A 25,032-nucleotide genomic window follows, 5' to 3' on the forward strand; every position below is an offset into this window, starting at 1 on the left:
TTTCCATCCATTGCTTCTTGTTCTGCCCTCTGGTGCCTTGGAGAACAGCTTGGCTCCCTCTTCTAGGATGTAGAATAACAAGCGTTGGAAGGGACCTTGGAAGTCTTCTAGTCCAATCCCCTGCTCAGGCAGGAAACTCTATTGGTATAAGTCAGTGGTGAGTTTCAATTTAGTTTACTACCAGTTTGCTCGAGCCACTGCCACTACTGGTTCGCCCGATCTGGGGCGAACCGACAAAAACCCACCTCTGGTGTAAGTAGGCCAGAGATGGTGAACCTTTTTGGCATCAAGTGCCCAAAGCAGAACGTCCGTGTGCGTGTGCGCTGGAGCCGCGGAAACTCAAAGACCAGCCGGCTGGTGCATGTGCGCGCTGGCCACCTGGTCTCCTGGTCTCTGGCACATGCATGCACACTGAGATGATCTTCATGCACGCCAGAGTGCCAGAAACCATTAGGTGGCTGGCACATGCACGTGGATCAGCCAGCTTGTCTTCGGGTTTCGGGGGCTCCAGCACGTGCAAAGATCAGCTGGCCAGCACACATGCGTGCACTGGAAACCAGAAGAACAGCTGGCAATGGTGTGTGTGCCCACAGAGGGAGCTCTGCGTGCCACCTCTGGCACTCGTACCATAGGTTTGCCATCACGGACGTAGACTGTTTTAGTTTGGCAAGATTTGTATCGATAAGTTTCCAAAAAAGGAAACTGCTTAGAAGAACTTCAATATGTCTTTCTTGGTTCTCAGAGCATGACATCAATGCACTCCCCCCCCCCCCTGCAGATTCTATTCCACCGCAGGCCGATCATCAGGTAAGGCACTGTCCTAATATCCAGTGCAGGTAGCAGTGTTCCAATATCTCAGAGGTTGCTACAAAGAAGAGGGAGTCAAGCTATTTTCCAAGGCACCTGAGGGCAGAACAAGAAGCAATGGGTGGAAACTAATCAAGGAGAGAAGCAACTTAGAACTAAGGAGAAATGTCCTGACAGTTAGAACAATTAATCAGTGGAATAGAAGTTGCCTCCAGAAGTTGTGAATGCCCCAACATTGGAAGTCTTTAAGATGATGTTGGATAGCCATTTGTCTGAAATGGTATAGGGTTTCCTGCCTTGGCAGGGGGTTGGACTAGAAGACCTCCAAGGTCCCTTCCAACTCTGCTATTGTATTTTATTGCATTAAGTACTTACAGTCTGCATCACGGAGAGATTCAAAGTAGCTTGGAGAGGTTAATGATCTCCTCAGTCAGGGCCAGCACCAAAGAGTCCATCAGACTAGCTCTACAAAGATGGCTGGCAGTAAGGAAGAGTGTTGGACAGCAGTTATTTAAACAAGCTGTGTATGATACATTGCCTTCCCACTTAAACTTAACAAGTTCTCTGTTGTGACATGTGAGGTTTTGGGTTAACTGACTTTAACTTAGCCATTGTGGTTCATGTGGCTGGCTATTCCCTAAAGAACAACTCCATGCCATCAGTAAATCTTGCCTCAGTGTAGTGGAATGCAAAAATAAAGTTGAAAAAGAATGCAAGAAGCATCAGCAGAAACATTAAGACACAATAGGGAAGAATACAAATCACAGCATAATCCTTGGAAAGGCGGAAGCAAGAGAAAGAGACTCAAAACAACCCTGCCTTCATTCTCTTTGGTATAAGAAGAGGCAACACAAAATTTTTAACAGGCTTTCGAGATGCTGTTAAGTAATATTAAACATATATTAAGATTGCTGAAGTTGAGAAATACTGCTGTAGGGTATCATACCGTACAGCAGTGTTTTTCAACTTCAGCAATCTTAATATATGTTTAATATTCAGAGTTTACCCATTTTAAAGCAGCTAGGGGTTGAGAAACATTGCCCAAATCAGTACAGTCCCTGGAGTTCTTGTGGTATCAACTTCCTGGCTTGGCCATGTGAAGTACATATCCTTAACATGGACTTTAAACTGCATAGGTAAAGGTAAAGGTTCCCCTCGCACATATGTGCTAGTCGTTCCTGACTCTAGGGGGCGGTGCTCATCTCCATTTCAAAGCCAAAGAGCCAGCGGTGTCCAAAGATGTCTCTGTGGTCATGTGGCCGGCACGACTAAACACCGAAGGTGTCCTGAACGCTGTTACCTTCCCACCAAATGTGGTTCCTATTTCTCTATTTTACATGCTTTTGAACTGCTAGGTTGGCAGAAGCTGGGACAAGTAATGGGAGCACACTCCATTACGCGCTGCTAGGGATTCGAACCACCGAACTGCCGACCTTTCTGTACGACAAGCTCAGCGCCTTAGCCACTGAGCCACCGCGTCCCTTCTTTAAACTGCATATTAAACTGTTAATTAATTGACTATAAGTGGTGATAGGTAAAATGACTCATATGTATCAATATGGATTTATTCCAAATCGAAATAGATCTATCCCTATCAGAAAATTATTAAATATTATATAATTTAGTGAAATTAATAAATTTTCCCTAGCCATATTTAAAGCTTTTGATTTCCAGGAAATGCTATTTTTAAAGCAAATATTAAATTTAAATTTGGGGCTGGTTTTTGTAAGATGCTTCAACATATTTGTGGACCAACTAAAACCCAGATACAATTCAACAGACACAATTCAAATCCCTTTAGGATTTTAAGCAGTAGCAAACAGAATTGTCCTTTATCTTTTCAACACATCCATAGAGATGTCGATAATAACAGTTACATCCAATAATCAGGTTTGTGTGAGGAAAATGATATACTTTTAATTTTCTCAAAAGTTTCTTATTCAATTAGCTATATTAAGGAGATAGAATTTGCAGAAATCAGTTCATTTTCAGACACCATATATGATTTTTTTTCATACCGTGTTTCCCCGAAAATAAGACAGGGTCTTATTTTCTTTTGACCCTCAAAATAAGCATTTGGCCTTATTTTGAGGGAGGTCTTATTATTTTTGATGTGCAGGAGGTGGCGAGCATGGTCACGTTATGGCTGCTGCTGTGCTGCAATATTTTCAGGGAGAGCTTATTTTGAGGGGAGGACTTATTTTCAGGGAAACTGGATACTTCCCTTCAAAATTCAAAAGGAATTGTCTATAATTTTAGGGATTCCAATAGTATCTAAATCTTTAAAATATTTAAGTCTCCTTTTTCTTGTTGTTTACTTCTTCTTTTACCACTTCCGATGTAGAGGGAGATATTTAGGTATTGTTACTAAAATATTAGCAAAATCTTTACAAATAACTTTATATCCATATGAAAGAAATTAAATAAAGAAATGGAAAATTGGGCTTCAAAACATTGCAGCAGTAAAGATAAAAGTTCTTGTGTAGCTTAACTTTTTATTGCAATGTATCCCGGTAATAAATCCAGAACAAGCTTTAAGACATTGCAAAAAAAGAAAGAAAAAGAAATAGAAAGCTTCTGCTTTCATGAAAAAAATACAATAAATAAAAGGATTCTATATAGACCTCAGAAATATGCCCAATTTATAAATATATTATAAGGCAGCATAGTTATGGCATATGATTCCATTTATTATGAAGACTCTTCTAAACAATGGATTCAAATTGAAACTATGTTGAGTCAAATAAGCTTATAAACCAGTGTTCTTTTAATCCAAAACATTTTTCTAGAATAAAACATATTGAAAATGTTTAAGTAAAACAATGCTTCAAATTTGGAAGAATAAATACATAATTTTAATAAAGGATATTTTTTCCTTTAGTCCTTTTGATAATCTATTTCCATCAGGATAATTACTACAGTTTGGTTAAAATGAAATATTTGAGAGCATATCATTTTTATGGACTGAAATATTTTTCTAATAATGATGAACATTTCAATAAAAATGAAATAGAACAGGGTTGTCAAACTCAAGGCCTGGGGGCCAGATACAGCTCATGGGGTTTGGAAGTTTATTGTCATTTGTATGCCGCCCACTCTCTAGGGACTCTGGGTGGCTTACAGACAAACAAGGGAATATATAAAAATTAAAATAGAAATACAATTGTTTAAAATTAAACAACATACATACTACTTAAAGTGGGGCTGGATGCTAATCAACAGCCCCAGGCCTGCCGGAACAGCCAGGTCTTAGCCAGGCCGGAAAGTAGTGAGGGTCCGGATCTCAACGGGGAGATCATTCCATAGGGCCGGGGCAGCAACAGAGAAGGCCCTCCCCCGGGGGGTCACCAGCCGACACTGACCGGCTGATGGTACCCGGAGGAGGCCCAATCTGTGTGATCTTATCGGTCTTTGGGAGGTAAATGGCAGGAGGCGGTCTCTCAGGTCTTAGATCTGGCCCGCGGGGCTGCCCTGAAAACAGCAAAAAGAGCAAAAAGGAGCCTGTTTTGGATGCAGATAAGTGCAGAGTATGCACGGAACTCAGGGAGGGGAAAAAATGGGTTTCCGGCTTCCAGAGAGCCTCCGGAGCCTGGGGAGGCTGTTTTCGCCCTTCCGGAGGCTTGAGGAAAATCTCCAGAGCCCGGGAGGGCAAAAACCTCCCCCCCCCCCGGTGGCGCAGGAGGCCGACTAGGCCTTGCCCACCATGGCCATACCCACCCAGCAACCGGGCAGAGAACCCTTTGCTAAAATTTTTGAAGCCCACCCCTGGAGATAAGGGATCATCACTGAACAAAGAATAGGGGGTTCTCCAGAGCTAGGCTTATTGCACTTATTAACAGGACCAAACCATATGGTTAATCATAAAGAACTGATTATCAACTTTATATTTTAATTGTAAACATTGGAAAACTCTAGGTAACGTAACAGTTGAGTTCTAATCACAAATAAAAAGCAATGAAGCTTCAGAAACAGGAACTACAATTTAACAGAATAACAGAGTTGAAAGGAACCTTGGAGATCTTCTAGTTCAACACCCTGCTCAAGCAGGAAACCCTATACCAGGGCTGCCAAACCCAAGGCCCGGGGGTCAGATTCGGCCCACGGGGTGCTTAGATCAGGCCCGCAAGGCTGGCTGCTCTGGAAACAGCAAACGGAACAAGGAAAAATAAGGAAAGAGGGGAAGGAAAAAGAAAGGAGAAGGAAGAGAGAAGGAAAAAGTAGAAAAGGAAGGAAGGAAGGAAGGAAGGAAGGAAGGAAGGAAGGAAGGAAGGAAGGAAGGAAGGAAGGAAGGAAGGAGGAAGGAAGGTAGGTTATAATGAGAGTGAGGGAGGGTCTGAGAGAAATCTTGCCTTAGGACTTGGCCACCACAGGTGCCCCCAACACAAGTGACGTTGAGCTGGCCATGCCCACCCTAGCCACGCTCCTCCCCTCAGCCACTCCCTCTGAAGTCAAATACAATCTTGATGCGGCCCTCAATGAAATTTGATACCTCTGCCCTATACCATTCCAGACAAGTGGCTGTCCAGTGATGGAGAACCCATGACTTCTGAAGGCAAGCTGTTCCACTGGTTAATTATTCTCACGGTTAAGAAACTTCTCCTTAGTTCTAGGTTGCTTGCCTCCTTGATTAGTTTACATCCATTGTTTCTTGCCTTGCCTTGTGGAGCTTTGGAGAAGCCCTCTACATTGGGGCAGCCCCTCAAATGTTGGAACACTGCTATCATGTCACTCCTAGTCCTTCTTTTCACTAGACTGTATTTCACCAAATTTGAATTTTATGGTTTATCTGAATAGTAAGAGATTCTAATTTGGTAATTACAATTGTTAATTTATATATGGTAAATTTTCACATGTATAGTACCCATTTCTTTATTCACATAACAGATTTTTTTGCATACTCAACTTTTTTTTCTTTATATACATCTTGGATTTATCTTAATGTAGTTACCTGATATTGCTTTGGGGGGAAAAAACTACCTAGCTCCGTGATGGCGAACCTATGGCATGGGTGCCACAGGTGGCACACGGAGCCATATTTGCTGGCATGCCAGCAGTTCGTTCCTGAACTTCCGGTTGGCTCGTTGGGACAGTTTTTCACCCTCCCCAGCCTCCAGAGGCTTTCCTGAAGCCTGGGTGGGGAGGGCGAAAAACGGCTCCAGCAAGCCAACCGGAAGTTTGGGAATGATCCATTTCCAGCTTACAGAGGGTCTCCAGGGGGCCGGGGAAGGCATTTTTTGCCCTCCCCGGGCTTCAGGAAAGCCTCCAGAGCCTGGGGGGGTCATGTGCGCATGCACAGAGGGGTCGTGCATATATGCACAGGTGGGCGGGGAGGATTGAATTGGCAATAGCGCGCACACACACAATTTTGGCATGAAAAAGGTTTGCCATCACTGACCCAGCTTGACTTACCTTGAAGGGCTCACAGTTTGGTTTTATATGTGGAGGTGACAGCAAAACGTGGGCCAAAACTAACCATTTCAGGTTAGAATAGCACTAGCTGAAGAACCAACTGACCCCAGACAGCTCAACTTTACAGCTCATTAACACAACCCACGGATTACAACAGAAGGTTGAACAAGAATGTTAACTTAGCTTGGTGGCATCCTAGGTCAAAAATGTCATATGGTATGATTGGATCTGTGGGCAGCTACACTCAAGTCTTTCAGCCACTCTTACCAACATACCATTGTTGGCACTAGAAAGCTGAGCTGACTTGTGGCTGGACTGGGGTTTACCACAAATTGCAAGATGTCCCTTTCACACATGGAAACACTGGAGCACCGCATAGCTGAGGAACAGGCCATTCTCATTAGTGGGAATGCCTTCAAATTCCTACCCCCAACATTTTTGGCTTTCCTTTTTTCCTACAACTGCTAAACCTCTGTGGCACCATGATGTCCTTTGCACTAAGTTTCAGAACAGTATCAGGCTATTTACAAGTGAAGTTCACTTCCCCACGACAAATGCAGCAAGGGGAAGATGAGGACTCCCATTTTAGCACTCCCTGGAGCAGGGATCCCCAACCCCTGGGCCATGGACCAGAACAAGTCTGTGGCCCGTTAGGGACCAGGCCGTGTAAGCAAGCAAAGCTTCATCTGTGCATGCACAGGATCTAGATCTGTGGTGGCGATCCTAAGGCATGCGTGATCGCTTCCGAACTTCCAGTTGGTCCATTGGGGCTGTTTTTCGCCCTCCCCAGGCTTCAGGAAAGCCTCTGGAGGGTGAAAAATGGCCACAATGAGCCAACCGGAAGTTCAGGAACAAACTTCCAGTTGGCCCATTGGGCCTGTTTTTCACCCTCCCCATTCTCCAGAGGCTTTCCTGAAGCCCGGAGAGGGCAAAAACGGCCTCCCCTGGCCCCCGGAGGCCCTCTGGAAGCTGGAAACAGATCATTTCCAAGCTTCCAGTTGGCCCATTGAGGCTGTTTTTCACCCTCCACAGCCTCCGGAGGCTTTCCTGAAGCCTGGGGTGGGTGAAAAACAGCCCCAACAGGCTAACCAGAAGTTTGGAAATGATCCATTTCCAGCTTCCGGAGGACCTCCAAGGGGCTGGTGGAGGCTGTTTTTGCCGTTTCCGGCCTCCTCAGGCTTTAGGAAAGCTTCCGAAGCCTGGAGAGGGGTCACGCGTGCATGTACAGTTGGGCGGGGAGAATTGAATTGGTCCAGGCATGCATACGCATGCGATAGCCCATGCACATACAATTTTAGTATACAATAAGAAAAATATTCACCATCACTGATCTAGGTAGCACATGAAACCACCCACCCACCCCCGTCCAGGGGGGGGGGAATCCATAGAATTCCTGAAGGTTTGGGGGGGGGGGATCACTGCCCTAGAAAACTCAATACCTTTGGAGTTACGAGTTACTAATTACTGGCTGAAGTGTTTGGGCACTAGTGACTGTGACTACGTAGATGTGCCCTATATAGGGAAGACAGAAATGAGATAGAAAACCAGGGTTATCAAACTGGTGGCCCACGGGCCGGATGCATCACGGCAGGCCCCGCAAAATGTAACATGATGGCAACGTGACACTGTGAGTTTGACACCCGTGAGATAGATACGTTCTTCGTGTAGGGAATCTTCAAACTATTTATCGCTTATGCCAGGAATAGTAGCAACAATTATCTGCAAAGACAGATCACCTGACAGAAGACAAGATCTGAGTCAACAGACCTCACCCGAGTCTTGCTTACTCTGATCTTCTCTGATATTTTTTTTGGGGGGGGGGGTGTTAAAGTCTTAGTTTGAACTACGAAAGAAGGCAAGTATATGTATCCCAAAATAGTGTTGCAGGATCCAATCTGGATCAGTCACCGGGATTAATGGTTTAGCCTTCTGAGCTTTCAGACACATGCTGAAGCCCATCCTTCGGCAATTTCTCTCTCGCTAGAAGTTGCCAGAAGTTCTTAGTTTAAATTCCCAGGGAGGTGATGTTAAGTCCTCAAACTTACGACGCCGTCAAAAGCATTGCCAACTGCAGAACTCCCCTGATTGGCTAAGACGCAAGCAGCCTTTCAGCGGGAAAATGCAGCCTCCTGATTGGTTCAGCTGTTTGACAGCTACTAGATAAAGAGCTGTCAGACGGCCAATGTTGGTGTTGATGGTTTGGGAGTTGCTTTACAATAAAGACTGTTTGTTACTGCAACCTGCCTGCCTAGTTCTCCATACAGAGCAGGATTATACTTTACCTGACCTAACTGCTGAATTGCGAATCTATTTAGCTCTTCAAAAGGATGCTAAGTGTTTTGGGCCAGCTTTCCCCAACCTGCTATTTTCCAGATCTTTAGCACTACAATTCATACCATTTTCAAGAATCTTGACCATGGTTGGAATAATGGTTGTAGCTATTTAATATAGTTTCAGGGAACCAGTCCTAAGGCGGCTGGTTAGCCTCATCACCTTTCTGGAGCTAAGGCTTTGCAATACCTTTTGAGTTCTTGATCCTGTAGGGAGGTTTTAGATCAACCAAAGCACAAAACTCTTTTTTTTTTTTTTTTTTGGAAATAAGCCCAGTCTATTTCAAAAACCATTAACTTCTTTTTGAGTTAAATATATATATCTGTACTATGTCTCCTTGAAATACAAATACTCATTGATCAGTGACAATTTCCAAGTACCACCAGGGAAAACCCTCAAAGAATGACAGAATCATGCTATATTTCAGTGATGATGGATGGAAAAGCTATGTAAACATCCCACATAATAGCAATAGCCACAGCTGGGCAACTTCTACTTAGGAGAGACGCTTTGCAATGTGGAGGAGATCCCACAAAGGACTCCATTTTGAATAGGGAAAGCAGTTCCATCTTTTCCTGAGGTAACACAACTATTTTATGGACTCTCTTTCAGCTGTCTCTGTATGAGGCGTTCACACACAGGGAAGCTGCTTAACTGGCAGAGAAGTCAAGTTCCAAAACACCTATTTCTTAGTATTTGTACAGCCCTAGTAATAACAAGTCGAATGTCGCCAATGTTCATTTCTTGTTCAGCACTTAACCACTCTTTGTTGGAAACATCCCCAGAGACATGGCCAAAATTCTACCTACTCTTTCATTAAGTAGTGGAATTCCAGTGCACTATACCAACTATTTTTTTTTATGCAAGCCAGACCATCTTAACATAAAAGAATCCACACTGTTTATTTAATCCTTACAGTTTCATGTCTGAAAAACATTGGCTAGAAACTGGGTTAAGATGAACAGTTCTCCCTAATTATTTCATGTGGAGAAGAATTAAACGAAACAACATTGAACAAACAAATCACATCTAATAAGTAAAACACATGCTTTCCAACGTCTGCTCATGTTTAATTTGGACGTCTTTTTTTTTATCCATCTACTCTATCTTTTAAAACAATATTTCATGTAGAGAAAAACATGAAACGATGAATGGACGTCCTTGGGAATCTTCTGATCCGAAGCTGGATTGTTCTTCAGGTCTTCATCCCAAGAATAGGGAACAAGCTTTTTTAAAAAAATAGTATTTCTATAAAATAGATTGGGAGAAATGTGAATATATTGTGGTTTTTCTGTTTTCTCCCACAAATGTAGATTGATGAGTAAGTAGATTTTTAAAAAACCAAAAATTGCTAGGGGATAAAAAAATACTAGCACTGGAGCCCTATTTAAGGCAGGCTACATCTGGCAGAACAAACGTTTGGAAACTGATTTGGCTCTTGCTGACTTCCTTAATTTCCTGAACAATACAGACCGTATCATATTAATACTGAACTCATTATCTGTGTTTTTATCTCCATGTAGCCAAAACACCACTATTATAGATTGCAGGGGGTGTCATGCTGGATGGGTGGGGGCCACTTTTCTGCTTGGGGGCAAAAAGATTGTGGGATACTGATGACGGTCTGAGAAGAGCAAAGGGGAGGGAAACTGAACAGCACCGTTTTTATTTTATTTTATTTGGTTTCTCAAGCATGCATGAGAAAACAAGTATAAGTATGAATATAACATATAAACATATAAGTATAAGCAGGTATAAATATATACATAAGAAATGAGTACAAATAAATGGGAACAGTAGGACAGGAATGGTAGGCACTTTGTACTCTTATGCATGCCCCTTACAGATCTCTTAGGAATAGGTTATAGGTTATAGGTTTATTTCATTTATATGCCGCCCTATTCCCGGAGGGACTCAGGGCGGCTAACAAACCCAGGGGAGGAGGTAAAACAGACAAGGCAAAAACAACAAACAGGATACAGAGAAAATTTAAAAACAATCAACAGTCACACAATTCGAGCAGGGAAGGGGACTCATCAACCCCAGGCCTGTCGGAACAGCCAGGTTTTAACGGCTTTACGGAAAGCCTGAAGGGAGGTGAGGGTCCGGATCTCCGCGGGGAGTTCGTTCCAAAGGGCCGGAGCAGCCACAGAGAAGGCCCTCCTCCGGGTGGTCGCCAATCGACATTGGCCGGTAGATGGAATCCGGAGGAGGCCTAATCTGTGGGATCTGATGGGTCTTTGGGAGGTAGTTGGCAGCAGGCGGTCTCTCAAGTACCCAGGTCCAATACCATGAAGGGCTTTATAAGTGACGACTAACACCTTGAAGCGTATCCGGAGACCAATAGGCAGCCAGTGCAGCTCGCGGAGGATAGGTGTAACGTGGGTGTACCGGGTGCACCCACAATAGCTCACGCGGCTGTATTCTGGACAAGCTGAAGTCTCCGAATGCTCTTCAGGGGCTGCCCCATGTAGAGCGCATTGCAGTAATCCAGTCTTGAGGTCACAAGGGAACCCACAATGGGTTGAGGTCAACGATAGACAGTCTTAGGTGAAAATTCAGGGGTTTTTGGGGTGTAACAACAGAATCAGGTAGTGCATTCCAGGTATTGATTACCCTGTTGCCGAAGTCATGTTTTCTGCAATCGAGTTTGGAGCCTTGAGTTTGTAGCTATTGTTTGCTTGTGTATTATTGTGGTTGAAGCTGAAGTAGTCATTGGCAGGTAGGATGTTGTAGCGGATAATTTTGTGTACTACGCTTAGGTCAGACCGTAGGCGGCGTAGTTCTAGGTTTTCCAAGCCCAAAATTGCAAGCCTGGTGGCATAAGCTGTTCTGTTGTGAGCAGAGGAGTGGAGGACTCTTCTCGTGAAATACCTCTGGACTCTCTCAATTGTATTAATATCCGATATACAGTGGAGATTCCAGGTAGACGAGCTGTATTCGAGAATTAGTCTAGCAAATATTCTAGAAAAGAGCATGGTGATAGATTGGCATCCTGAATATTGTATTCCCTGTGGTATAAATAATCAAGCTAGGTATATTTGAAAAGCTGAGCTCTGCTTGGAATAAGAAAATGTGGATCAAATACAGATAATCCTCAACTTACAACAGGTTGTGTAGTGACCGTTTGAAGTTATAAAGGCACTAAAAAAAGCAACATGATCATTTTTGATCACTTTCAACCACTGCAGCATCCCGATGGGCATGTGCTCAAAATTCAGATGTTTTGGAGACTGACTCATATTTATGACGGTTGCTGGGTCCCAGGGTCATATGATCATGTTTTGCGACCTTCTGACAAGCAAAGTCAATGGGGAAGCAGATTCACTTAACAACTACAGAATATTATTAACTCAAGAACTACAGGGATTCACTTAATAACTGTGGCCAAATTCGCTTAAAAATTATCTCGCTTAGCAACAGAAAGTTTGGGCCCCACTGCGGTCGTAAGTTGAGGACTACCTGTAAAGGAAGAGCTATGAATTAATACAGCCAACAAATTCACACAAACATTTTTCCGGACTTATGGTACTTAAGCAACCAAATGGAAATGGCATTTTTCTGTCCAACATTCCCTCTTTGTACCCAAAAGTCAGATCAAGAGCGGCTTTAGCTACTCAGTTCCCTCGTGTGTGGCTTTACCATTTCATTTTGGGTTGAATGTACTCTAATTGCTATCTTCATGTTTAGCTAAATAGGCAGCTTACTTCATATTTACAAGTAAGGGCCATTTAATTGAAATCAGCCTGTGTACTCTGCTGTGGTTGAGCCACAGCTGGCATTAAAAAATCCAACATCTGCTCCAGCAATGGCAAAATGTCTACTTGTCTCTCAAGGCAAGCCTCAAAAGTCGGAACAGTGTTTCCACTTAAACCATGAGAGCCAGTATAGTACAGTGGTTAGCATGTTGGACTAGCAGCAGGAGACCCGTGGGGTGGGCTACTGGGGGGGTTGCAGGGATTCGGGAGAACCTCTAGCTAAGATTCTGTGCAGTTCGGAGAACCCCCAAATCCCACTCCTGGCTGGCCCCATCCACCCCGCGCTTCCCCTCCCAGGAGTCCCCATGTGGCCCGTTTTGGATCCAGATAAGTGCAGGGTGCGCACAGAGGTCGGGGAGGGTGAAAAACAGGTCTAACGGATGTTCGGGAAGGCCGTTTCCAGCTTCCAGAGAGCCTCTGGAGCCTAGGGAGGCCTAGGGAGGCTGTTTTCGCCCTCCCGGAGACTCGAGGAAAGCCTTTAAAGCTGGGGGACGGCAACCGACCCCTGCCATGGTGCAGGAAGCCCACTAAGCCACACCCACCATGACCACTGCCATCCACAGAATCTCACTGTGTGACTTTGGGCCAGTCAGTCTGTCCTAGCTCAAAAGACAGTGTGTCATAGTAGCTAGTGTGTGACACTAGAAACTTCATATCTACAAAAGCTCCCTAAAGATTGTACCAGTGATGGGTTGCAGGCAGAATGCCCCGGTATGGGCCTACCAGAGCCTGGCTGGAGCACTGGGTACCATTCCAGTATGGTGCGCCGGAGGGCCAACCTGCCTGCCCGAGCTCCTTACCTGTCCTTTAAAGCCTTCGGCGCTTCCACACACACACATGATACATACAGCACCTGCATGACGCTCCAACGAGCAGCTGGAGCATATTGGAGGCTTGAGGAAGCATCGCTGGCAGCTACAATGCATGCGCGCGCTGCGCGCGTCCATGTGGGCAATGCCGGAACCCATCACTGGATTATACTGTCTCTCAGAACAACTTACCTCACAAAGTTGTTTGAGGGAGAAAAAACTGGGCAAAGGAGGTATTCATTACCTTAACCTCAAAAAAGCGGGATATAAATTAAATAAACAACCCAGCTAAGTCAAAGACCACCGTGCCATTCAAATCAGAGTTGGTTCAATGATATTACTTCCCCCTACCTGGGAAGAATGTTGTACCACAACGTCTGTACTCTTAAGTTAACCACTACCATGGCAACAGACTTATCAGACCATAGAGAGCCAGGTTGATGAAAGCTTCATAAACTCCTTTCTCATCTTGTGGCATCTCTTTCAATCCTGCTGTTTTGGTCCAATCAAAGATGAGAACTATTATTCCATATATAAGCGAAAGAAAATGATAAGGTTGAGTACCATTGAAATATGGACTGAAGGAAGCATACAGGTAGTCCTCAGCTTACGACCACAATTGAGCCTAAAATTTCTGATGCTAAGCAAGACAGTGGTTAAGTGAGGTTTGCTCCATTTTATCACCTTTTTGCCATGGTCGTTAAGCCAACCACGGCAGTTGTCAAGTGAAATATGGTCATTAAGTGAATCCGGCTTCCCCTATTAATTTTGCTTGTCAGAAGCCATTTGGGAAGGTCAAATGGTGATCACGTGACCCCGGGACAGTGCAACTGTCATAAATACATGCCAGTTACCAAGTGCCTGAATTGTAACCCATGGGGTTGCTACAACAATTATAAGTGTGAACTTTATACTATTGTGAAAACTATCCAGTTTTGGTTACCACATTACACAAAAACTATTAAGACATTGGAAAGCGTGCAGAGAATAGCAACAAAGATGATTAGAGGCCTGGAGACTAAAACATACCCTGTTTTCCCCAAAATAAGACCTCCCTGAATAATAAGTCCAATCGGGCTTTTGAGTATATGAATTATTTTGAAAATAATTCCTCCCGAAAAAATAATCCCTCCCCAAAAATATTGCAATGCAGCAGCAGCCATGATGTAACCACGCTCGCCACCTCCTGCACCTCAAAAATAATAAGACCTCCCCAAAAATAAGGCCAAGTGCTTATTTCGGGGGACAAAAGAAAATAAGACCCTGTCTTATTTTTAGGGAAACACAGTATGAAGAATGGTTGCATGAATTGGATATGTCTAGTCTAGTGAAAAGAAGGACTAGGGATGACATCATAGCAGCATTCCAATATTTGAGAGACTGTCACAAAGAAGAGGGGTCAACTCATTTTCCAAAAAATACTGAAAGAAACAAGAAACAATGAAAGAAACAATGGATGGAAACCGAACAAGGAAAGAAACAAGCTATGCAGTATTAAGGATAAATTTCCTAACAACGAGAAACAATTTAACCGGTGAAACAGGTTGCCTTCAGACGTTGCGGGTGCTCCATCAATGGAGGCTTTTAAGAAGAGACTGGACAGCCACTAATCTGAAATGATATAGAGTCTCCTGCTTGAGCAGGGGTTGGAATAGAAGACCTCCAAAGTCCCTCCCAACTGTGTTATTCTGTTAACTGTTCTGTTAACCCCTGTTCTCACAATCAAAGATGAGACCTAAAAAATGTACAGTTAAGATGAAAAAAAAAATGTATTCAGTTGTTCTGTTTCTATAATGTACTTCTGTGTTCAGATCCCCAACCCTTGTAGTTCATAGCTTTGATGAAGCAGCTCTCCAAGCCAGCTTGCAATGTGCGAGGGAAGTTGGACTTGGTGTTGAGTGCATATATAAGGGTGGGAAAGGATGGCTGTTTCCTTCTTTCTAGCTTGCCACTCTCTGATAATGTTATTTTTGAAACTTTCAGATAAAAATCTAGAGCTCGTAATGAAGTGTGAGGCAATAAGGCCCAGCGACCCTGTTGGATGGACGCATTCGGCTTAGTGTAGGCCTGTCTTTGATCTTGCCTTCACACATGTTTCTCTTTGAATGCAGCCCCCCCCCAAAAAAAAACCCTTTAAATGTCAACTTGACAAGCCAGTTAAAGCTGAAAATTTACTGACTGCACTTGCCATCCAAATTGTTTTCTAAACACCATTTCACCACTGCAGTTAACGCTTTCCAGAATACAACTTCCAATGCAGGCATCTAAAGAAACAGAAATTCAAATATATCTTAAACTTAACCATTGCAAAGAAAGCAGTCACTTCGCCTTTTAGAAGAAAAGTGATTTCTGAGGAGTCTCTGCTGATAATTGCCACATCATAAGTCTCACATAAAAGGTAAAGGTTCCCCTCACACATATGTACTAGTCGTTCCTGACTCTAGGGGGCAGTGTTCTTCTCCGTTTCAATGCCGAAGAGCCAGCACTATCCGAAGATGTCTCCGTGGTCATGTGGCTGGCATGAGTAAATGCTGAAGGCACGCGGAGCGCTGTTACCTTTGGGACCAACAAAGGTAGTCCCCATTTTTCTACTTGCATTTTAATGTGCTTTTGAACTGCTAGGTTGGCAGAAGCTGGGACAAGTAACGGGAGCTCACTCCATTACGCAGCGCTAAGGATTCGAACCGCTGAACTGCTGACCTTTCTGATTGACAAGCTCAGCGTCTTAGCCACTGAGCCACTGCATCCCTCTCATCAATCTCACGTACATAAGGCAAAAGAAGATGTCCACTTGCGTAATGTGCTCTCCTAAAACCAGATTTTGGGGAAAGATGGACAAGTCAGCTTACACCAGAAGCCACTCCTAGAAATGCCTAGAAAGGCAACTGGACATCCTTGGTTTTTATTTTTTTTTCCTTGAAAACATTTTTGCTTCTCATCCAAGAAGCTTCTCCAGTTTCTTCTTGGATGAGAAGTGAAATTCTTGCAAAGGGGAAAAAAAGCACCAGTTGCCTTTTGGAAAACCAACTTTGGGACAACCATGACCTGGATGGTGGAGAATCTCCATAGAGGCTCCTAGAAATATTTATCCAGGACTGGACTTGCAATGGGATAAAATGACATGATTAAAAATGGTGGAGAGTAGGTGAAGCATCTCATGTCAGTTCTCCCATGATTTATGATATGGTGACAACCCCGTATGTCTGGATGAAACTCTTTGAATTGTCCCAATAATCAGATTTATTGCCAGGAAAAACGAGTTAAGTTACAAAATCTTGGAAACCAGATAGCTTCCCTTTTCCCACTGAGTATGTTAAGGCACAGGTTTCTTGATGAGTCTGGGCCTCATCCTGATTGCCTCTTGACGCAGGGGAGATTTGCTGGATAAAGAGCAAAGGAATAAAGATCTCTGCTGGTCCTGCAATATTTTCCAAATGTCCATTCCCAGACTCAGAGATTTCCAGTTACAGGTGTATCGCTCTAACTTTAAACATACCAAATGGAAAAATAGAAGAGCTCCTCTTCATAATGCATATAAAGCACATGTAGGACTTGAATTGTGGCTATAAAGAAAAATCCCAGACTGATGTATACCGAACTTTGTGAAATGCAGGAAAATGCAAGTTATTAGCCTTCCACAATCACCTTCTTTTCAAAGAATTGCTAGCCAGTCCAGGGGTGAAATTCAGCAGTTTCTGGAGAACCAATAACGGAAATTTTGAGTAATTCGGAGAACTGGCAAATACTACCTCTGGCTGGCCCCGGAGTGTGGAGGGAATGGGGATTTTGCACTATCCTTCCCCTGCCACACCCACCAAGCCACACCCACAGAAGCGGTAGTAAAAAAAATGGAATTTCACCACTGAGCCAGTCCATATTGTGGCCTTCATGCACCTTAGGGGGCTATATTGGGGGGAAAACCAGTCCCTTCCTTCTTTCTTTCCCTCACTTCTTCACACATTTCTACCCTCGTCCCTCCTTCCTTCCATCCATCACCTTTCTCCCTCCCTTCTTCCCATCTTCTTCCTTCCTCCCTCCTTCCTTCCTCCCTCTCTCCCCATGAAACATATTTTACAAAGGAGTGAGATTTTTCCTTCCACCAGCAAAACTCAATGGTTAAAGTTCAGTTAATTTGGTATTTTCTCCAGCCCTTCCACCACTAATTCTCTCTCTGAATCCTAAAGGAAGGCAAGGAAAGTTTGCAGAGCATCTTCTGTACTAGCAGCCACCATAGGACGCTTCTGTATTTTCATCTGTTTCATGCAGCAAAATGTTTTCTGTGCATGCATGTGTGTGGTGTGTGTACATGAACATGTGCATGTCTACAGACTTCCTCCCCAGGGTCTAATCAGAGTGTGGGTGTACGTGTGTTTTCTGTGTGCCTTTTGCATGATGGGGAAGCTCTAATCAGTGAGTTTGCATAGATGTTTCCTGTCTGTTTTTGTTTCCCTTCTAGACATATGCCAACTCATAGTGCTTTTACAGCCCTTTCTAAGCAGTTTACAGAGTCAGCATATTTCCCCCAACCATCTGGGTCCTCATTTTACCCATCTCGGAAAGATGGAGTCAGCCTTGAGCCAGTGAGCTTTGAACTGCCAAATTGCAGGCAGCCAGCAGTCAGCAGAAGTAGCCTGCAGTACTACATTCTAACCACTGCACCACCACAGCTCTTAATGTATGTATATTTATGTCAAAATGAGTACTGGGAAGTGGAAGATGCTTGCACATGGTCTGCACTGGGTCGCATAACCAAGAAATTGTAGGAAAGTAGCTTCAAATGGACCAATCACCAACACTATGATTTATGTTACATTGACTCTTGTTTTCATTATAGTACAGTGTTTTTCAACCTCAACAACTTTAGGATGGATGGACTTCAACTCCCATAATTCTCTGGTCATGCTTAAAGCTGTCGAGGTTGGGAAATATTGCACCACACTCTTAAATTCAGCTCATGAAAGGGTAATTCCTATGATCACTCAACATGCTATCATAGCTTAAGACAACGACTTTGATTCATATAACATGCTACAACAAAACCCTACAACCCAATGAACCGCAATCCACAATACAAATCTGTCTAACTTTAGCACAGCACTTTATCCCAATCAAAAACAAGCCATTGTTTCTTCCATCTATTGCTGAAGAATGCAAGGAGGGGTTTAAAAAAAACCCTGAAACAATGAACTTCTATTTTAAAATTCAGCCAGCTCAAAATAATTAGTACAAACCACAACATACAGCAGCACGTAGAATAAAAATCTCATCAGTTAACAACTATTTGAGAGACACTGTTCTTCCAAGCCCTTCTGAATGCCAGGAGTTAACCACACACCTCCTTAAGAAAAAGTTTCACGGCATAAGACCCAAACTAGATGCTAAGAAAAAAAACCTTGCCAAATACCCCTTCAGACAGCAGGTAGAGAAACTGCATAGCGTAATATTAGTCCCATATTTTTAAAACAACCCACACTAAAGGCTGGTAAATATTAAAGGAACTATTATGTCAAACAACATTTTTGCATGCTGGGGGAGAGGAAGCTTAAAAGGTGAGCATGTTGTCTCCATTTGCCTGGACCAAGAAAACTAGCAAGTGATTTGATTCGCTTTCTCGTTTACGGTAATATATCAGAGGCTCAGTCCTGCAACAGTGAGATGGATGCACACAACTAATTACTTGTTTCAGCTGCATCCACCAGCAACAGCATACAATGCATCTCCCTCAAAAGAAGAGATGCCCACCTTTAACCTAAAAAGAGGGTCAACCCTAACACCAATAACACCCATAAGTCCAATTCTAATAAATATTTGCCTATTGCTTTGCTATTGTCCATTACTCTTCTGCATGAAAGCTTGTGGCAGGTAAGCATGGTTTACAACAGAAGATCTGCTATTATATGCAGGAATTGAGATGTCCCAAATTTACTTTTAGAAGGAAGAAATGAAGCCACTGCTTCATTTCAAATTCATTTCTTCATTTCAAAACATTGCAAAAAGAAGAGTGGGAGAAAATAAACCTGATTTTGAATAGGTCAATCAGAAGACTTGTCGTTGTTGGTTGCGAATTCATGTCCGACCCATCGCAACCCCGTGGACAAAGTTCCTCCAGGTCTTCCTGGCCTCTGCCATCCCTCAGAGTCCATTTAAGCTCATGCTGACTGCTTCGATGACTCCATCCAGCCACCTCATTCTCTGTCGGCCCTTTCTTCTTTTGCCCTCAATCGTTCCCAGCATTATGCTCTTCTCCAGTGAGTCCTTCCTTTTCGTTAGGTGGCCAAAGTATTTGAGTTTCATCTGCAGGATCTGGCCTTCTAAAGAGCAGCCAGGGTTGATCTCCTCTAGGACTGACCGGTTTGAAACCCTTGCAGTCCAAGGGACTCGCAGGAGTCTTCTCCAGCACCACAGTTCAAAGGCCTCAATTCTTTGGCATTTAACCTTTCTTATGGTCCAACCTTCACAGCCATACACTGCAACTGGGAGACTAATCAGAAGACTAGAGCCATCTTATTTATTGCATTATCTGCTACTTTGGATTATAACCCTAAAAACAAAAACCTTTTTATCTCAAGCCATCTTAACCTTCTACTTGGATCCAATATGATATTTGGTAATCATGTGATATTTATTAAATTGCTATCTGGTCTTTTGTACCAGAACTCAATGAAATCTACATAGCGTTCCCTGTTCTAACTTTTCCCCACAATGCTAACTCTGTGAAGTAGGCTGGGTAGAAATCAGGATATTGAAAGAAATGAGCGGTATAATGAAATCTGGACTATGACAACAAATGATAAATTAACAAAAGAAATCAAATTTTAAAAAGGGATGATTAAAGTAAACAATTATAATGATATATGCAGTGGTGGGATTCAAATAAATTAACAACTGGTTCTCTGCCATAATGATTTCTTCCAACAACCAGTTCACCAAATTGCTCAGAAAGTTAACAACCAGTTCTCCCGAAGTGGTGCGAACTGGCTGAATCTCACCGCTAGATATATATATGGGAGGGATTTTATAAAAACAGAGTTGATGGAAGGCAAAGGGAATAAACCTACTCAAGAATATATGTTGTTTTGGAGGGGATAAGGGCACAATTCTGCAACAGAGTGATCAATGCCTGGAATTCATTCTTCCCCAAACCCCCAATACTTTATTTAATCTTAGACTGTCTACTGTTGACCTCACCCCATTCCTAAGAGGTCTGTAAGGGCCGTGCATAAGCGCACCAACGTGCCTACCGTCCCTGTCCTATTGTTCCCTTTTATTTGTACCCTCTTCCTGTATTCATAATCATGTTTATACTTATATCTGTTATCTAATACATGCTTGACAAAATAAATAAATAAATAAATAAAACAATTGGAATATATTGTGTATCTTTTAGTTGTCATAGAAGAAGAAATATAAGAAAAAAAATGATTTTGGGGGGTGTTCACTGTAATATTTATATTTTCCCTTTTTTGTATTTAGATTTATATATATTATGTTTGTATTATTTGTATTCAAACTAAAAATTGAAAAGAGAGGGGGAAGATATTTTTAAAAAAAAAACTCACAAAAAAAGTAGGCTAAGTCGAAAAAGTGTGACTGTCCCAAAATACACACTCAGCTTCCATGACTGAGAGTAGAGCTTTAGATACCTCCACTCCTATTCCAACATTTTGGCCACCACACCACCATGCTTTTAACTATGGGTAAAATGTGTTGAACTCTAGCTTCTACGGTTTTTCAACCTTGGCAATTTTAAGATATATCAGGACTTCAACACCCAGAATTCCCCAGATAGTATATGACGGCTAGGGAATCCTGGGAGTTGATATATCTTAAAGTTGCTAAGGTTGAGAAGCACTATTGTAGGATGTAAATATCAGTAGCCTCACATTCTGCACAGGTGCAGAAGTCTCTCATTCATGTATTTTATGTATTAATTTAATCTGTATGGCTACCCATCCCAACAAGTGAACTCAAGGCTCCATCGCTATACCTCCCTTTCCAGATGTTTTTCCATGAAGTAAATGAATGTAAGATTTACACAACTTGCCAGGGAATGTCATGTTTATATACACAAATGTCGACTCTCATCACCATTTGAGCAACTAGCAATCCTTCTTTCTCTGCTTCATGAAGGCCCACTGTGTGCACACAAATATTCTCCTTTATATAGATTGGCACGCCTTTTATATATTCTGCTATCCGTACCAAGAATATCTGCATGCCGTTGAAAGCTATAAAATGCAAATACAGCAAGCGCTGGAAGAGTTTGCAACTTGCATAAAGAGAAGGACAAAAACCCCAATCTTAAAAAATCTCTTTTATCCAGTTAAACACACTCAATATCGTACAATAATGGGAAAAGATGATAGCAATGTCCCATCTACCACCACCGAATGGTCTTCTTATTCAGAAAATTCCGTGACCCGTCAAAAGCACGGACGGCAAAAGCGCGATCGACAAAATCGCGCCTTTGACGTCATCACAGCACGACGAAAAAGATCGAAAAATTCAAATAAAAATTAATAAAAATTAAATTAAAGCAAGCCGATTCACATAAAGGTAAGGGTTAGGTTTAGGGTTAGGTTAAGGGTTAGGGTTAGCTTTAGAGCGTTAGCGTTAGGGTTAGGTTAAGGGTTAGCGTTACGTTTTTCGTTACTTTAACGGTTAGGTTTAGGGTTAGGTTTGGGGGGCTTAGGGTAAGGTTTTCGCTTTATTTTTACATTTTTTGAACTTTTTCGTCGCGCTGTGATGACGTCACAGCGCGCTTTTGTCGAGCGTGATTTTGTCCTACGCGCTTTTGTGGTGGAACCGAAAATTCTTCCATACAAACTTTAGATGTTTTTAATAAACTCGGCAGTCACCTCTTCTTCATTACGGAATCTGATATTTTATTAATTGCTTGAGGAGGGAGCCACTTTTTGAACCCAGCCCAGCCCGGCAAACAAAAGCAGAACCGTAACACTTCATTTGTTTGCGTGTGTCTAAAACCCTTTTGTTGCAATATAACATCTGCAGGCCAAGAGATCAGTGATTTGGGATTTCAAAGGAAAAAGACTAAAGAGCACAAGAAAATAATATTTTTTCCCCACTTAAGAAAACCAGCCAACATATCCATCTGGTGACAGAAGTTCTTTTCTACGAAACAAGACAAAAAAATAGAAGAGTAGGATTTGTATTTATGCCACCTCCAGACTCTTTGCTATATTAGCTACTTATTGTGGCCATTCTTCTAGAATTGGCCAGAATTGGCTTAACACATGAGCCAAAGTTCAACCAGGCTACCCACCGAGCCTGCTGTCAATTCCAGAATATGGGAAGGGAGAAGAAAGAAGAGAAGGGTTCTGAATATGACATTGTCTTAGATTTAGCACATACACAAACACACGCGCACACACCATCTGGTATTTTGGGCACAAGAGACACAGGAAGCCTCATCTATTCTGGGCAACGGACAGGAGGTTTGGATGCTTTTCCTGGTTCCCCATCCATCCTGCATTTGCAAATAGGAGCCCAGGTGGTTCAGCCCACACAGGAAACAGATTTATTAAAGGCTCACACATTATGCTACTTTTGGAGAGGATTCCCCATATTCTCCAGAGCGCAATGTTATAAAGAAGCATCCTTTACAACAAAAAAGCAAAAAAAAAAAAAAAGACAGCGTGCTAAAAGCAAGAAACAATTTGGCCTCTTGAAAAGATGGTGACGGAAAGTCTGTTTATTCCAAACAGAGATCGGCTCTTGAGAAAGCAGCCGTAACTTTCATCCTGCATTAATGGTTCTCCTGACATTCTCAATGCAAAGTGGTCAACAGTTGCTGGTCTTGTTGGTCATTTCATTCTGTGCAGAATTTACTTTCCAGAAGCCAAGAAAGTCAGCACTCTCCCACTCTTTCCAATATATATTACTAGCTGGGAAATCCTGGGAATTGAATTTACCCAGATTGCGAAACACTGAACTAGGGGGAACTGCTCCTCCTCTTAGGCTAATTAAAAGAATACTAAACGTGCAAATTGGTTCAGCCTTTTGTAAGCCAATATGCTAACACAGGGTTTTTTATCTGCAAACAGATGTAATCAGTTTCTCCCACTTCTGGCTGGCATTATAGACTGCCCCATGTCCCAAAGGTGCTAATTTATTTTAAAGGCAACTGTCTCGATTTTTCTTTCAAAGTGTTTCAATTCTCATCCAAGAAGCTTCTTCAGTTCTTCTTCAGTTTCTTGGGTGAGAAGCAAAACGACTTTTTTTAAAAAAGAAAACCAGACAGTTCAGTTGCCTTTAAAATAAAAGCTCCTTTGGGACAACCATGAGCTGGAATGAATGAGAATTTCCTGAGCCATTTTGCCCCACGTGGAATTCAAAGTCCTTTGAATTGATCAAGAAAAATCATTACTTTCTTAACTGCACAGCATAATTATTAATACTGATCCCAACATTCAAACACGGGATGGGAGTGGATTTTCTCTTTGTGAAAGGAGAGCCCTTCGAGTTTACCAAAACAAAATTAGTAAAAGCTTTTGCGGCGTCTTAAAAGTCAGCACATTTATTTTAGCAGAAGCATTCGCGGATTTAGCTACTAAACATGCCCTTTACGCCGGTACCGTTCCGGTTTTTTTTATGTCCAGCTAACTGACCTCCTTCCCTGCAATCCAAGAGCAATTCCGCGGTTAGCTTCTCATAACACCTTCGAACCTCAAAACTTTTCCCAACCCGTCGCAGACTAAAAAGCCAGGCTACCAATCAAGCTTAACTTTCGAGCAGTGGAGAACAGGACCTGTGCTGCTATTCTTGGCGGCGGGTTGAGCACCGTAGGTTGTGTTTTAACGATCCCGCGTTCAGGAACAGGTAACCCGTTTTCCGCAGCGCGATGTGTCCACCGCCTCTTCGCCGGCAGCCCCATAGCTATCAAGCTGCGTGTGCGACGCGCTCGGTTTGACTTTTGACTTGTAACGTTTCAATAAAGGGGAATATCTTGGCCGAATATTTGGAATATCCTTGGTGCTCCCTGAGTTTGCTTGTTTCCTTGCAGACGTTGCATTGCCAAACTAGGTAACCTCATCAGTGCTAGCAAAGGAGCAAGTTCAGAGAGCATCGAGGACGCCTCACTTTAAGGTTTCTCCGAGGCAAATAAACCAAGACCCCATTCCCAGAGCTCGCTAGGCTGGAAAAACCATCCTCGCTGGAACGGGCGTCGCTTTCCCGAAAGACCCCCATTAGCTCCGATTGAAACTCGACGGCGCCAGGGAACGTCAATCCCGGGCCGAACGCCCCACCGCCCGCTCCCCAAATTCACCGCCCAGCCGAGCCTTGCGTAACTCTCACCTAAGAAGAGGGCCACGAGCGCCCAGGATCGCAGCATGGCCAAAGCGGAGCCTCCTCTCTTCAAACGAGCCGATCCCACACAAACACACACAAATTGAGCCGATGGACGAGAGCAGCCGAGCCGCGGGGACGCTCAGCGCGCGTTGCTTCGGCAGAAAAGCCACCTGGCGTCCATGGAGGTGCTGCGGACCCGGGAACTACGCCGAGGCCGCTACCAAAAGAGGCCGCCGAGGGTCGCTCTTTCGGCCGCTGCTCCGAGAGAGCGATTGCAGAGCGCCAAACGCCGCCTCGTCCGGCTGCAGAGAGCGCGCTCCTCCGCCTTCCAGCCCCGTCTGCCGAGATCTCCAAGGCGGCTCCCGGGCCAGTTCCCCGGGCCCGCGCCAGAAGAGGTGGAGACTCCCCAGCCGCACACGCCCCACGCGCCCGGGGCGCCGCCGTCGCCAAAGCTCTCCCCCCCCCAAAAACCTCCCACCCACCCACGCCAGCAGGCAGAGAAGGGGGAAAGTGTCCCGCCGGATTTCCCGCGCACAGACACACAAGACAGGCGGGGTGTGGTCAGCCAGGTCTTGGTAAGTAAAGCCTTAGTAAGACCACCCCTAGAA

The 25,032-nt window shown here is 43.5% G+C and overlaps 1 protein-coding gene across 1 annotated transcript in view; it reads right to left on the reverse strand.

Annotated features, from left to right (window-relative positions):
- APCDD1L (APC down-regulated 1 like) overlaps nt 1-24,754 on the reverse strand; it is a 62,812-nt gene extending 38,058 nt beyond the window's left edge. Inside the window, exon 1 of the mRNA XM_087720506.1 lies at nt 24,431-24,754. Coding sequence (XP_087576632.1) covers nt 24,431-24,467 — 37 coding nt within the window. The 5' untranslated portion in view covers nt 24,468-24,754. The remainder of the gene's footprint in view (nt 1-24,430) is intronic.
- Nucleotides 24,755-25,032: the final 278 nt, after the last annotated feature.

The sequence above is a fragment of the Thamnophis sirtalis genome, unplaced genomic scaffold (genome assembly GCF_051295495.1).
Source record: "Thamnophis sirtalis isolate CommonGarterSnake01/CBP01778 unplaced genomic scaffold, rThaSir2_p1.2 scaffold_7, whole genome shotgun sequence".
NCBI classification, from domain to species: Eukaryota; Metazoa; Chordata; class Lepidosauria; order Squamata; family Natricidae; genus Thamnophis; species Thamnophis sirtalis.